The sequence below is a fragment of the Takifugu flavidus genome, chromosome 16 (assembly GCF_003711565.1).
Source record: "Takifugu flavidus isolate HTHZ2018 chromosome 16, ASM371156v2, whole genome shotgun sequence".
NCBI lineage: Eukaryota > Metazoa > Chordata > Actinopteri > Tetraodontiformes > Tetraodontidae > Takifugu > Takifugu flavidus.
In genome coordinates, this window is record NC_079535.1 from 13,104,431 (window position 1) to 13,117,095 (window position 12,665).

The window sequence follows — 12,665 nt, forward strand, 5'->3', positions numbered from 1 at the left end:
CATGATTCTCCACCAATCCAAGATGGCCGCTGTCTCTCACGTCACCCCCTCCTCAGCAGGTCCTGGAACACCTGAATCATGATGAGGATGATGATGATGATGATGATGGTGGTGATGATGATGATGTTGAGGATGAGGATGATGATGGTGGTGAGGATGATGATGATGTTGAGGATGATGGTGATGATGATGAGGATGATGATGATGGTGGTGATGATGATGATGTTGAGGATGATGATGATGATGGTGGTGAGGATGATGATGATGTTGAGGATGAGGATGATGATGTTGAGGATGAAGAACCCCCAATTTCCCTACCAGCAACTAACTGTGGTTTCCACATCTGACCATGAGATTATGCAAATCCTTGAATATAAATACACTCATCTTGTCTGTGCACGTGCGTGCGTACGTGCACTCTTTCTATCTTCATCCCGAAGGTTTCGGCTTGAATGGAGGAAACGAATGTTTAATATTCAGCAGTTTATTTTAATCGGATTTGTTCTCCCAAAGTTTTCAAAGCTCAGGAACCTGCTGCTGCTGCTGCTCAGAACTTTTTTGGGAACTTCTCCGCGGAGCGAGGAGCGACCACACCTCCTCCGCTCCCCGGTGTGTGTTTATTGGCTGCTGGGCTTCATCTGCTGCCTTCCTGCGGCTGCTGTCAGGACTTTAAACTTGGAAAACTCCTCCGTCCTGTCTGACACTTGCTGCCGCCCGCGCACCGCCGGCCGAGGCCACCTGAACCGCTGCAGCATTTCCTGGGATTTCCCGCGGGGAGTGATGAATTCCATCGACCCTCAGCAGCCCCATCACCAGCACCACCAGCACCACCAGCACACCTCCCCGACCGTCGGCTCTCTCCCCCCTAAAGGTGCCCAGGAGGCCCCGGATATGGCCGCCGTCTACTGCGACAACTTCAGCAGCATGTACCACCAGCAGAGCCTGCCGGGCGCGCAGAGACCCGCCGGCTACGGCCTCGGGGACTACGCCTCCTCCCCGAACCCCTACCTGTGGCTGAACGGCCCGGGCGTCAACTCCTCCGCGCCCTACCTGCACGGAAACAGCCCGACGTCGTTCATCCCGCCCTCCTACGGCTCGCAGAGGCAGTTCCTGGCCAACTCACCTGGCTTCGGCGGGCCCGACCTGGGCTGGTTGTCCATCGCCAGCCAGGAGGAGCTGCTGAAGCTGGTGCGGCCGCCCTACTCCTACTCGGCCCTGATCGCCATGGCCATCCAGAACGCGCACGAGAAGAAGCTGACGCTCAGCCAGATCTATCAATACGTCGCCGATAATTTCCCCTTTTACAAGAAGAGCAAAGCCGGCTGGCAGAACTCGATCCGGCACAACTTGTCTCTGAACGACTGCTTCAAGAAGGTTCCGAGGGACGAGGACGACCCAGGTACCGGGAATACCGGGAATACGGGAATGAAATAGATTATTAAGGGGCATTTAAATACGTTTATTCCATTTAATTGTGGTGTTCGCGATTCTAATTGATCAAATTTCAGATTTTTTGATCAAATTAAATGTCATGTTTGCCCAAAATATTAAAAATCAACAAGTATAATAACAATAATAATAATAATAATAACAACAATAACAAAACTCACAATAATAATACGTGTTTAAAACGTTTATTACAAACTTAATTTAAAACTTAAAATAATGGTGGGAAAAATACTTAAAAAGTAACTGTAAGCAATTAAATTCAACTATATAAAGTTGAAATAATATAATAATAATAGCAGTGCTCAGAAGTGAAGCTTCATCTTATTTTAAAATTTGATTTAACTTGAATTTTATTTTTCCAATGTTTCATTTTCTCTCTTATTAGAGTCTGAATTATTCTAACTAGAATAAATATTATTTTCATTGTTTTTTTAATTGCTGATGTTTTATCATTGTAAATAATATGTAATAATAGCTTTACTATTACGACATATAATAGTTTCTATGTTATAACAGTTGTTATAGCTGAAATTTCATTTAAGGGGTAAAAGTTTGATCCACTGAATTAATAATTAGATGTTAAAATAAACTCCTAACACGTCTTCTGCCTTTTTCAGGAAAAGGAAATTATTGGACTTTGGACCCGAACTGTGAGAAGATGTTCGATAACGGGAATTTCCGCAGGAAAAGGAAAAGACGGTCGGATCAGAGTGGAGCAGCGGGAGCAGCCGTGGGGGCGGGGGCCACTAAGATGGAGGACGGGCGGCCGGCGGCGCCGCTGAAGCCCTCCGACAGCCCCCAGCTGCTGGGGCCGTCCTCGCCTGAGATGGAGGCCGTGAACGAGAACCACAAGAGCTCGACGGCGTCCTCGCCGGCGGGACTGTCCTCGTCTCCGTGCTTCAACAACTTTTACAGCAGCATGTCCACGCTCGGCTCCGGGGCCCCCGGCAGGCAGGGCTCCCTGGGACTGGTGAACGAGCTGTCCAACAGGAACATTACGGCCCTGAGCCCGTACCACCTGAACCACGGCGGGCAGGACACGGGCCCGTCGGAGCACGGCGAGGGCCTGCATTTCAACCGTGGAGTTTACTACAACACGTTTGGCGGCGGGCAGAGCGGACAGTTCAACAGCCACTTCTACAACAGCTTCAGCGTCAACAGCCTGATTTACCCCCGGGAGGGGTCCGAGCTCTGACCCACGCCGCCGGACTGCTCACCTGTGTTTGCCAGCAGAGAGGGCAGAGTGCATGCTGGGTAGTTGCTCCTCTGCACCCTGAACGCTGCCGTTAGCATTAGCACAAGTGTATTAGCTAAATCTGATTCGAGCACCAGCTTTACTGTCAGAAAATCAGCACTTATCTCTTTTTTTTGCTTATTTTAACCTTTTTCACATATCGACTCTTTGTTTTTATTATTAAATCCACCCACAAGTTAAATCCACCACAGCTGAACACCTTTAACGGCCCTTTTCTCTGCCGCTTCTCAATGTTTGCGTCTGAAATTTCAGCCCCATTAGTGCTGGCTACCGATCATCCATCCATCCATCATCCATCCATCATCTATCCATCATCCATCCATCATCCATCCATCCATCCATCATCCATCCATCATCCATCCATCATCCATCCATCATCCATCCATCCATCCACTCATCCATCCATCCATGTATCCATCCATCTATCATCCATCCATCCATCCATCCACTCATCCATCATCCACTCATCCATCCATCCATCCACTCATCCATCCATCCATCCATCCACTCATCCATCCATCCATGTATCATCCATGTATCATCCATCCATCCATCCATCCATCCACTCATCCATCCATCCATCCACTCATCCATCCATCCATCCATCCATGATCCCTCAGTTTAAGTAGTTGATTTTAAATCCAATCAATGTCCACTATTACCTAAAGAATCCTGTGTTATGATGCTGCTGCTGATGACAACGATGATGATGATGATGAAGACAACAATGATGATGATGAAGACAACAATGATGACGATGATGATGCCACCCGCCCCTCCACAGTTTACCGATGCAGTAACCCTCCATAACACGTGTGCGTCTTCTTCTCCTCGGTTCCGCCTCCACGCTGGCTGAAATCACAGCTCATGTAAATACCTGTGGACTCTGAAGTTGTAATTTTGTAAATGATGAAGATAGTTTGGGACTATTTATGCTATTTATGCTACTAGGCTTTGTTTTCTACTCTAAACTAAATGAGATTAGCTTCCAAAACCCGGCAGGGACGTCTCGCTGCGACCCAGACGTCCTCCTGCAGGACAGAGAATCCCAGTTTCTCTCAGGATCGGTGAGAACATCACGGAACAACATCTGCCTTTAATCATCTTTACCTATGAACCAATATCTGCTCATTGCCTCTTCATGTGCATGAATTTGTTCCTGTTTCCTTCCCTGTCGCCTCAATGCTGCCTCTTTAATCTGTAAATAACAAAGACCTGCTGTTTTTTTAAATGTCTTTATTTAAAAACTTTGGATTGAACAGTTTAAATTTGTCTGCCAGACTTTTTATTGCTCACATCCAACTGTGGCTCTCAGCTTCCTGCTGGATCTGAGAGGAACCTGCTGCTCAAAACAAACTTAAAGGGAAAATATGGAGGATAATTCTATGGAGATGTTGAAATAATGCAGATTACAATAAAAAAAACACAAAAAACACATTCAAACAAATGTTTTCACATTAAACAGCAACACAGATAAAAGGATGCACCGGCGCGTTCTGGGTTCACGTCTCCACGGGCGAATTGCTTAAAACAAAACGAGGAGAAAGTTTGGCGGGGAGCCAAGGGGCCTGCACAGACACCTCGTCCTGACAGACGTCTCGATTGTGAGGAAACAAAAGATGGATTGTCCTCAGACCTTCAGAGGTGAGGAGATCCTCCGCAGACCCACCAGTTTTAAGAACCTCTTTTGTCTCCTCTCGTTTGGCCCAAATTGAGAGGAGACGTCTTTGTTCCTGCTGCGAGCTGACACACGGAGAGACCCCGTCCCCAGATCTGTCCCACTTCGGTGCCAGTATAAAGACAAACGGGCTCATCACATCTGACTGTTTCACAACTATTAGTCACTTTTACTCTTTGTGTCCATCAGATCATCACGTTCTTCATTCTAACCAATAAAGCTGGTGAAAAGTGTGACAGAGCTATTTTTACATGACTTACGGAGACCGTTTCCTGTCTGTCTCCGTGCCGCTGCCCATGACCCACGTCTAACTCTAGAGGTCAATCTCAGTTCTGGCCAAAGGTTTTCCACTCTAGCAGTCCATGCCGAGGTTGTCCGTCCAATCAGGATCCCCGCTGCCAAGAGTGAGCTTCTCAATTAGCGGAGATCCACTGACCCGGGCTCTGTTTGACCACCTTCTTTTGTCCCTGGAACATCAGGCACCCCGTCCTCATTTGGCGTCCTCACGGCTCAGCCGGGTGACATTTGAAAGGCGCCATTGTTGGCCGGGCTGGGAAGCAGGTTGAGCGCCGGGTGGTATCATGATGGCCGACTGTTGGCTGTAGGATCCGTGTCCTAGGACAACCTCAGCAAAGGAGCCTCCCCCAAGCCCAGAAAAAGGTCATGTAACAGAACTAGTCATGGTAATATAATGGTAATGGTAACCGTACTAGTCATGGTAACAGTAACATAATGGTAATGGTACTAGTCATAGTAACGGTAATGTAATGGTAACGGTACTAGTCATGGTAATGGGACAAAAATCAGATATAAAATAAGGTGCCAGAGTGTCACTGGGTCAAATTCAGTTTACCTGCTACTGCATAGAGAGATTAAATCATGTTTAGACAACCATGCCATGGGCGCCCAATCAATCAATCAATCAATCAATCAATCAATCAATCAATCAATCAATCAATCAATCAATCAATCATGATTAGCACTAGCAACCACTGTGACAGCATTGCATCAGTGAGAGGAATGGAAACAACCATTTACATCGCTGTGTTTTTACAAAATGTGGCTTTTGTACACTTCCAAAAGGAGTGAAAAGACAAGATACCATTAGTATGATCAATATTTTCAAGACTCAAGTTTATTTTTTAATTTGAACAAATGATGTTGAGCTGAAAGCATCTTGTTCTCATCTGTGGAACCGAGAATTCAGCCCAAGATGGTTGTTTTCACACTGACGTTACTGCTCCCAGGAAGTTGAGTCATATAACAGCCTTAAATATCAATAAAAGCAACTCGTGTTTTACACCTTAATGCTGCTGCGTGGACCCGTCCCAGTTCTGGACTTCTTAAGTAAGTTCAGAAGAAGAAAGTCAAGTTTACCAGCAAAAGAAACAGCAAAACCGTAAAGGCGGAAGGGGGGGTGCAGGAAAACATCTTGATGGGTTGTGTCCGGGAGAAAGTTTGAGTTGGTGGGGGTGTAATTGCGGGGCATCTCAGGGGGTCCTGAGTACGATTTGATCCTGGAAGGCTCAATTAAGTGGTTCGTTTACCCCTCGTGTGGAGCTGGTGAATTGGAGCCAGGTCAGCTCCGGGTTGAGGTGTTGTTCATTATTTTTCCGCCTGTCGGATCTCATGAGCGGAGGCTGGAGACGGTGGCTGCCCGGCGGCCGAGGAGCAAAGGGCCTGCCGGTGGGGTACGTCAAACACACTCAAAGCCTCTCCCCTTACCGAGGGGATTATGATCAACAAAGCATGTCCCACACCTGCACCGGCCAACACAATGGAAACTCCGCGGGCCAATGGAGACGCAGGGAGAGAGCAGTTATTAGAGTCCCCCGCCAATGAAATGGATTACATTAACCCCTTCTGTTGTTGCTCCTCCTGGAGCTTAAACATTGAAGTGACAGACCCCTCGTCCCATTGAGGAAAAAATCCTTCTAACACTTTGTTACAACGGTTTTAGTCCGCCTTAACCGCTAATAGGGAAGTGTTACGTCCTCGCTGATCACTCGGCTGAAGGCTGGTGAAGTCCTAGTGAGGCTTGGAGGAAGCACCAAAGAAGAGTTTTTCAGGTTATTTTAGAGTCATTGAGGCTTCTGTAATGTATGAATTTTCTAAGAACAAGCTAAAATGAGGTTAGCAGGCAGGTGATGTACCTGCAGAAGTGTCTGGCTCTGTTGGGGAACAACAATAAAGGTGAGGTTTGCAGTGTTACAACTGCTGCTAGCAAGATTTGAACGTAGCCTCATTTCGATAATGCCCTGGGTCTCTGACCAAAGCCACGCTCCTCACGTGCACAAGCGCGATTCTCAAACACCGCCACCTTCCTTCCAGATATACGGTGGCCATCTATCATAGCAGCAACCAGTTAGCTAACTTGTTGTTTCTCATTTACCAGTGAGGCTACGCGTGCCCACTATGAGCTGAAATGATTGACACCTCGTCAGTCGCACCTTCCGTCTCTGATTGGTTGACTTTTTTGCGGTTTCAAAAGAGAGGCTGTTTTTTTCACCGATCATTTATCTTAGGTCCTACTGACAGCTCATCGTGACGGTTTTAACAAACATGACAAAAAGTGTTTTTTCTAAATGTCAAACTCCACCTTTAATGGTTCATCACTAGCTATTATTTATGACACACCCACGTTGGGTAACTTCAAATGAAGACTGTGGTCTGGCACATTCCTCTGTGTGTGTGTGTGTGTGTGTGTGTGTGTGTGTGTGTGTGTGTGCATGTGTGTGTGCGTGTGTGTGTGTGTGTCTAATATAATTAACACATTCACACACCTAAAAAAAAAAAAAAACAACAGTCGGGCGGCAAGGCTAAAGGCTGCTACACTAAGATTTATAATGATCACATGACTGAACACGAACGTCTCTTGGCGCTTTAGAACTTCCAGCAGACCCACTAAAATTACTACATTATTATGAGCTCAACTTGGTCCTTACACCTTGTTTGGGCTCCTCCTGCAGACTCAGGGTCAAAAGAACCGTCTCCAGAGCACAGTGGCCTCATCACTCTGAAATGGGGGAGTCTGGAAGAACCAGGACTCGGCAGTGTGGGCAAAGGGTCTGGGATGTGACCCAGTGGTCTCTGGCTTTTATGGATTTTCTGTTCTAATAAAACATCTTTAAACTTCAAGCTCCATCAGGTGATTAAGCTTCTAAACAAACATTCTTCTGAGCTGTGGTGGCTCAGGCGTCTCTCCATCCATCTTGGTCTCATCCAAGTTGCTTCATGAATTATGATGAGGTCCAAACTGTTCATGCTCTCTGTGTCTCACTTCCCCAACTGTATCAACAAGTAAACAGCATCGTTTACCCGTGGCTGTGTGGTGGTAACGTAGCCTGCGAGTGTGTTTGGGGTTTGTTTCAGACGTGTTTGGGAACAACAGAGCAGGAGGATAGTCAAATATTTTCAGCAGAGGAGGGTGTCAGTCCCCAGGGAACCCGTCATGGGCGAATTAGACCGAAGCTCAGAGGAATGCGTGTTGGTGCCCTCGTCCTCACCTCCCCATCCTGCGGGTGCACACACACACACACACACACACACACACTCTTCCCCTATTCTCTTTTAATTGGACCCGTTCTCTGGCACCTCTCCAGATCACACTGTCATTTTACACTGTGTAATAAGCTATTAGCCCCAGCTGGTCTGGGTTCTGTCGCCACCCAACGCTAATCTACATGGACGTGGTCATTGTGTGGAGCTGGGACTCAGGACAGCACAGTCTAGCTATTGTTTTAGCCTGACTTTGGAGCCCTGGACGCCCACATTCTGAGGCGGTGGGGGTTGAGAGAAGAGGAGAACAAGAAAAGGTGAACCCATTCTTAGTGCCCCCTACCAAACAACAAAACAAACTGTAGCACCTTTGGCAGAGACGCCCTGCTTTGGCAAAAATATGACTTCCTGCCATGTTTCAAACTCCTGAAAGATCGTCCGACGTTCAAGGCCCGTCAACTGAAACAGCAGCAGAAGTTTCCATGACAACTGACTGTTTTTGTAAAAGGATTCATTGACTTACTTGACGGTGTGGAGGTGTTCCCCAAATTTCTCAATTTTCTGGCTGTGCGTTGGTTTGGTTGGACTTGCTACCCCGTTATGCAGACGATTCTGAAATTTATATTACTATTATCAAAACTAGAAAGGGTGGCAATCATCTGTGTAATTAGCTATTGTCTGACATCGAAGAAGGTGGGTGTTCCAAGAGAAATGCCTCTTTTTCCACGCTATGCATCACATTTAGTCACGAGTCATTGGTACTGACAATAACAATCAGATTTTTTCCCTTTAGCTCAACCCTTTAGTTGTCTTAGTAAAGCAGAGCCTTTGGTGGTTTCCTCTCATGTTCATCTTTGATCAGAACAAGAAGGGAACCTTCTTAGACCAGGTAACATCTCCTCAACAAGTCACAACACCTACAGGCCAAAAATGAAGGGGTTAGCGGTGGCCTTGGCACTACAGCCCGTCTGAGGAGCTAATTCTTACACACAGACTTGGCAGAGATGGAGATTTATTATATGTTTGGGATGTACACACTTCACATTCATCACCAGGTGTCAATCTCTCATTTGAGACAATGGTGGGGTCAGGAGGTCGGGAGGGTTCGGGACCAATCACAGACTCGTAAATCACATCAGAGGAAGTTCTCTGACAGGAACTCTGCTTAATTACTTAATGACATGGTTGAAAACTAAACTGCTGATATTTTTGTAGGTTTTCTGTTCAGGATATCAAAGTTTAGTGCTGCAGGGGCAACAGGAGCAGGCTGATAAGAGCCGTGAACAGATGCATGATGGGTCGGAAGTCCAGGGGGGGAAGCCCCCGTATCTTATTAAGAAAGTGACGGGTTACAAGACAGGTTATATTTCAACATACACTGATTTAAACAAGGTTTAAATATGAAATATTAAAGCACATTTCAAGGGCTTCATTAGAACCAAAAATAGGTCCATATTTTAGAAGTGCCAATAACAACAAGGAGATGTGTTCATTTAAAAAGATCCTAAAAATTAAAGGGCACACGTACACACACACACACACACACACACACACACACACACACACACACACACACACACATGTGTCTGCTTCCTCTAATCCAGCCCCTTCTGTGCTGAGGAAAGGTTCATCCAGAGGGCGGAATCAGCTTCCATGGCAAAGATGGGAAGAGGTGTGTGTGTGTGTGTGTGTGTGTGTGTGTGTGTGTGTGTGTGTGCGTGCGTGCGTGCGTGCGTGCGTGCGTGCGTGCGTGCGTGCGTGCGTGCGTGCGTGTGTGTGTGTGTGTTTAGAAAAAAAGAATAGAAGGGGAAGCAACAACAGTAGTGACCATTTCTGCTAGTCTTTAAGATGATGGTGACGGCTTCTTGAGTGTGTGTTGGAGGTCGACCGCTTCCTCCGGGTTCACCACCGCCAGCGTCTGCACTGCGGTCACGGGCGACCAGGTTGCCGGTCGTGACGGGGGCCACGGATTCTTCATGGAATTGCAGTGAAGCAGAGCACAGCTGTCTGAAGCAACCCAGCAAAACACACAAAATTCCAAACCTTTCAAGGACCAACTGTCTATTTAATGGAACGTACCAATACATTCTGGACTGTTCCAACTCATTAAAATGAAATCCCTTCAGGAGAGTTGGAATAATGTTGTTAACAATCCCACCAAGTTTTATGTTTTCCATGAAGCAGATCGCACTCCTTCAGACCTGATTTTCACTTTATCATCATTGAAGCCTGCTAGTTCAGACAGTCGTGTGCTGCTTGACAACATACGTGTGTGTTGGTGTGTGTGTGTGTTGTGTGTGTGTGTGTGTGTGTGTGTACTGTTTACAGTTTACCCAGCAGCATGCTGGCAGAGCTTCAAAACCATGTTGCTTTTTGTTATGAGGTAAACACAACCCCCAACCCGAGGCAGGACCGGGACAAACAGCACAGCTCCGGGGTGCGAACGTTGTCCATGATACCCCAGCACACCAGCAAGGACCTTAAACTGGTACCAGTTCTCACAGGTGTACCGCTGCCCCCCCAGGCTGGTTCTGGTGGTGCTGGGTGCATCAGCTACAGGTGGCACCAGAGATGGACGTCTGTGGATTTGCTGCCACATTTGCACACATTTATCCGTCAGACAGTGAAACTGTTCTCAGGGTTGAGTGTGTGTGGACTGAGGGGGAGCCGGGGGGGTATCTGTGGTGTTGGTGGGGGTGGGGGGTGTACTGAGAGCCCCCGGTGCAGGTGCAGTCCAGGGCCATTCGCGACGCTCCGTCAGCTGCACGCTGGGCTAGGGAAGAGTTCAGACAAGGGTGGTGTTGGTAGGGGGGTGGGGGGCTGGAGAGTGAGATCTTCTCACCCCGCTGGCCTTCTTCTGTGAAGCAGAGCTGGTAATTTGGACAGAAAACTGGATTGGAGCCCAGCGGAGCCTGAGCAGCGAGGCGGTGAAGCCGCCCGCGGTCGGGGCTCACAGCGGGGGAGAGGGGCTGAACTCGGGATGACCAATATGTTTTCCCTCGTTCATTCATTCATTCTGCTTCTCCTCAGAAAGGCTTCGTACTCTCGACCCCTCCCGTCCTCCCACTGTACTGATCCGCTGCTCTGTGATCAGCTCGCCGCGACGCTTCACCGACTCCATTGTTACAGCCAAGCACAGCAACAGACGCAGAGCAGGTCCAGGATGAGCTGTTTTCAGTGTCGCCTGAAGAGGATGAATGATTATTGGATCAAATCCCGTCCAGACTCCAGAAGTTACTGAATCATTGCACTCTGCAGGCGCAGTTTTGAAGCTGCACGCTTGGGCCCGGCGTCTGCGTCTGTGGCGTTCCCCTCGGGCCCGGGCTGCTCTCGTCTCCGATCTGTCACTGTCACCGATTGCGTAATCACCTTTAAAAGCTCGGCCCTCCTTTGTGTCTCTATTCCTGCACGCAAACGGAGGAGCAGCCCGGTGGATCCACCTGCCAAGCCGTGTTAGTCAGTGTGAGGTCTGATTCTGCCAGCAGAGTAATTGAAGGTAATAAAGTACCCCGTAATAGAGCAGCGAGCAGGAGGTAATTACAGTGAGGGATGCCTTTTAAAGGGTTGTTTGTAATGATTCATGGTTGCACAAATGCAATTTTCATTGTCACCCCCCCCCACACACACACACACACACACACACCCACATCACTCATTGCTGCTCATCTAGATCTGCAGATAACCTTCCTCGTCTGTAGTCTGTCAGCTCAAGCTAGCAGCCATTTCCTTCATTATCTTCACACCAAACACATAAAAAAGCCTTATTTCTAGGATTATTTGCCTCTAATAAAGTTAACACTTTAATAATCTGACCTGTCTGTTCCTCCAGGCCACAAGGGTGAACCAAAGCACAGATGCTTGAGGTCCTAACAAACAAACTCTGCACCTCCTCATTTGTCCAAACTATGGTGTCATTTTTAATAAATGAATTAGCTGTAAAAATGATTTCATTAAAAAGAATTTGGGTTAATGTGAGTTAAAGCAAAACACACGGCCCAAAGTAAACCTTATATTGTTAAAAGCTGCTCTTTTCAGGAGAAAATATTGGAAATCAGAGTCATGCTGATTAAAGGAACATCTTTGGTTATTTATTAATTTGCCCTGGTGGAAGGAAACCAGTGATCCCAGTATTAGACCTTGAGGTACGCCACAAAATAGGGTGTTTCAGCAACAGCAGGTTCTTAATTATAGTTGCTAAGGTTAATCAAAAAAAGCACCTTTTTGCTGTTTGAGGTTTTTCAAGTCTCTGAATTGTCTGTTTGTCGGCGTTGGCGTCCTTATTGGTCTTCTTGTCACCACAAAAAAGCCTGTGAGCCGCCTGCAGGACCCCGTCCCAGTCTTTGATACTGGGTGTGCATGAGACGCCGTCCCTGCAGAGAAAAGCACCGAGGCGGCTGCGACAGGGTGAACGTGCGTCTCCCCTCTGCATCCTGGCCCCAACTGAGACCCAGACATCAAAGGCAGGTGGAGTGAAACCATGAAATTACAGGTAAGGTGTCAATTACCCTTTGAAACCAAGCACTCTCCAAATCCAGGCAAGACCCGGCTGGTCCCTGGAATTAGAACAAATAAAGAGGAACCGAAGGCAGAATGGACGAGAAGGGGGAAGGGGCGGGTTTCCAGGCTGTGTTGACAATCTAGCATCAGAATAAAAGATCCTAATTCACCTTTAAATTACCCAGCCGTCCTCCTCGGCTCACCTGTGGGGGGGGGGGGGGGGGGGGTCTGCCGGAAAAAAGTGGGAGAAGGAATCTTTCAGGCTGGAAGTCGGTGTCCATGGCAACA

At 47.5% G+C, this 12,665-nt stretch overlaps 1 protein-coding gene across 1 annotated transcript; it reads left to right on the forward strand.

Annotated features, from left to right (window-relative positions):
* The first annotated feature begins 432 nt into the window (after positions 1-432).
* foxi2 (forkhead box I2) lies at positions 433-3,972 on the forward strand. Its single transcript, XM_057058399.1, has 2 exons — positions 433-1,399; positions 2,067-3,972. Exons 1-2 carry the CDS (start codon positions 466-468, stop codon positions 2,642-2,644), a joined length of 1,512 nt encoding a protein of 503 aa, XP_056914379.1. The 5' UTR covers positions 433-465; the 3' UTR covers positions 2,645-3,972.
* Positions 3,973-12,665: the final 8,693 nt, after the last annotated feature.

Excerpts from the sequence above, each read along its gene's own strand:
- foxi2 (XM_057058399.1), top strand. The coding sequence starts at position 466 with ATGTTTAATATTCAGCAGTTTATTTTAATCGGATTTGTTCTCCCAAAG. Across the intron at positions 1,400-2,066 it reads GAGGGACGAGGACGACCCAG|GAAAAGGAAATTATTGGACT; the intron begins GTACCGGGAATA and ends TGCCTTTTTCAG.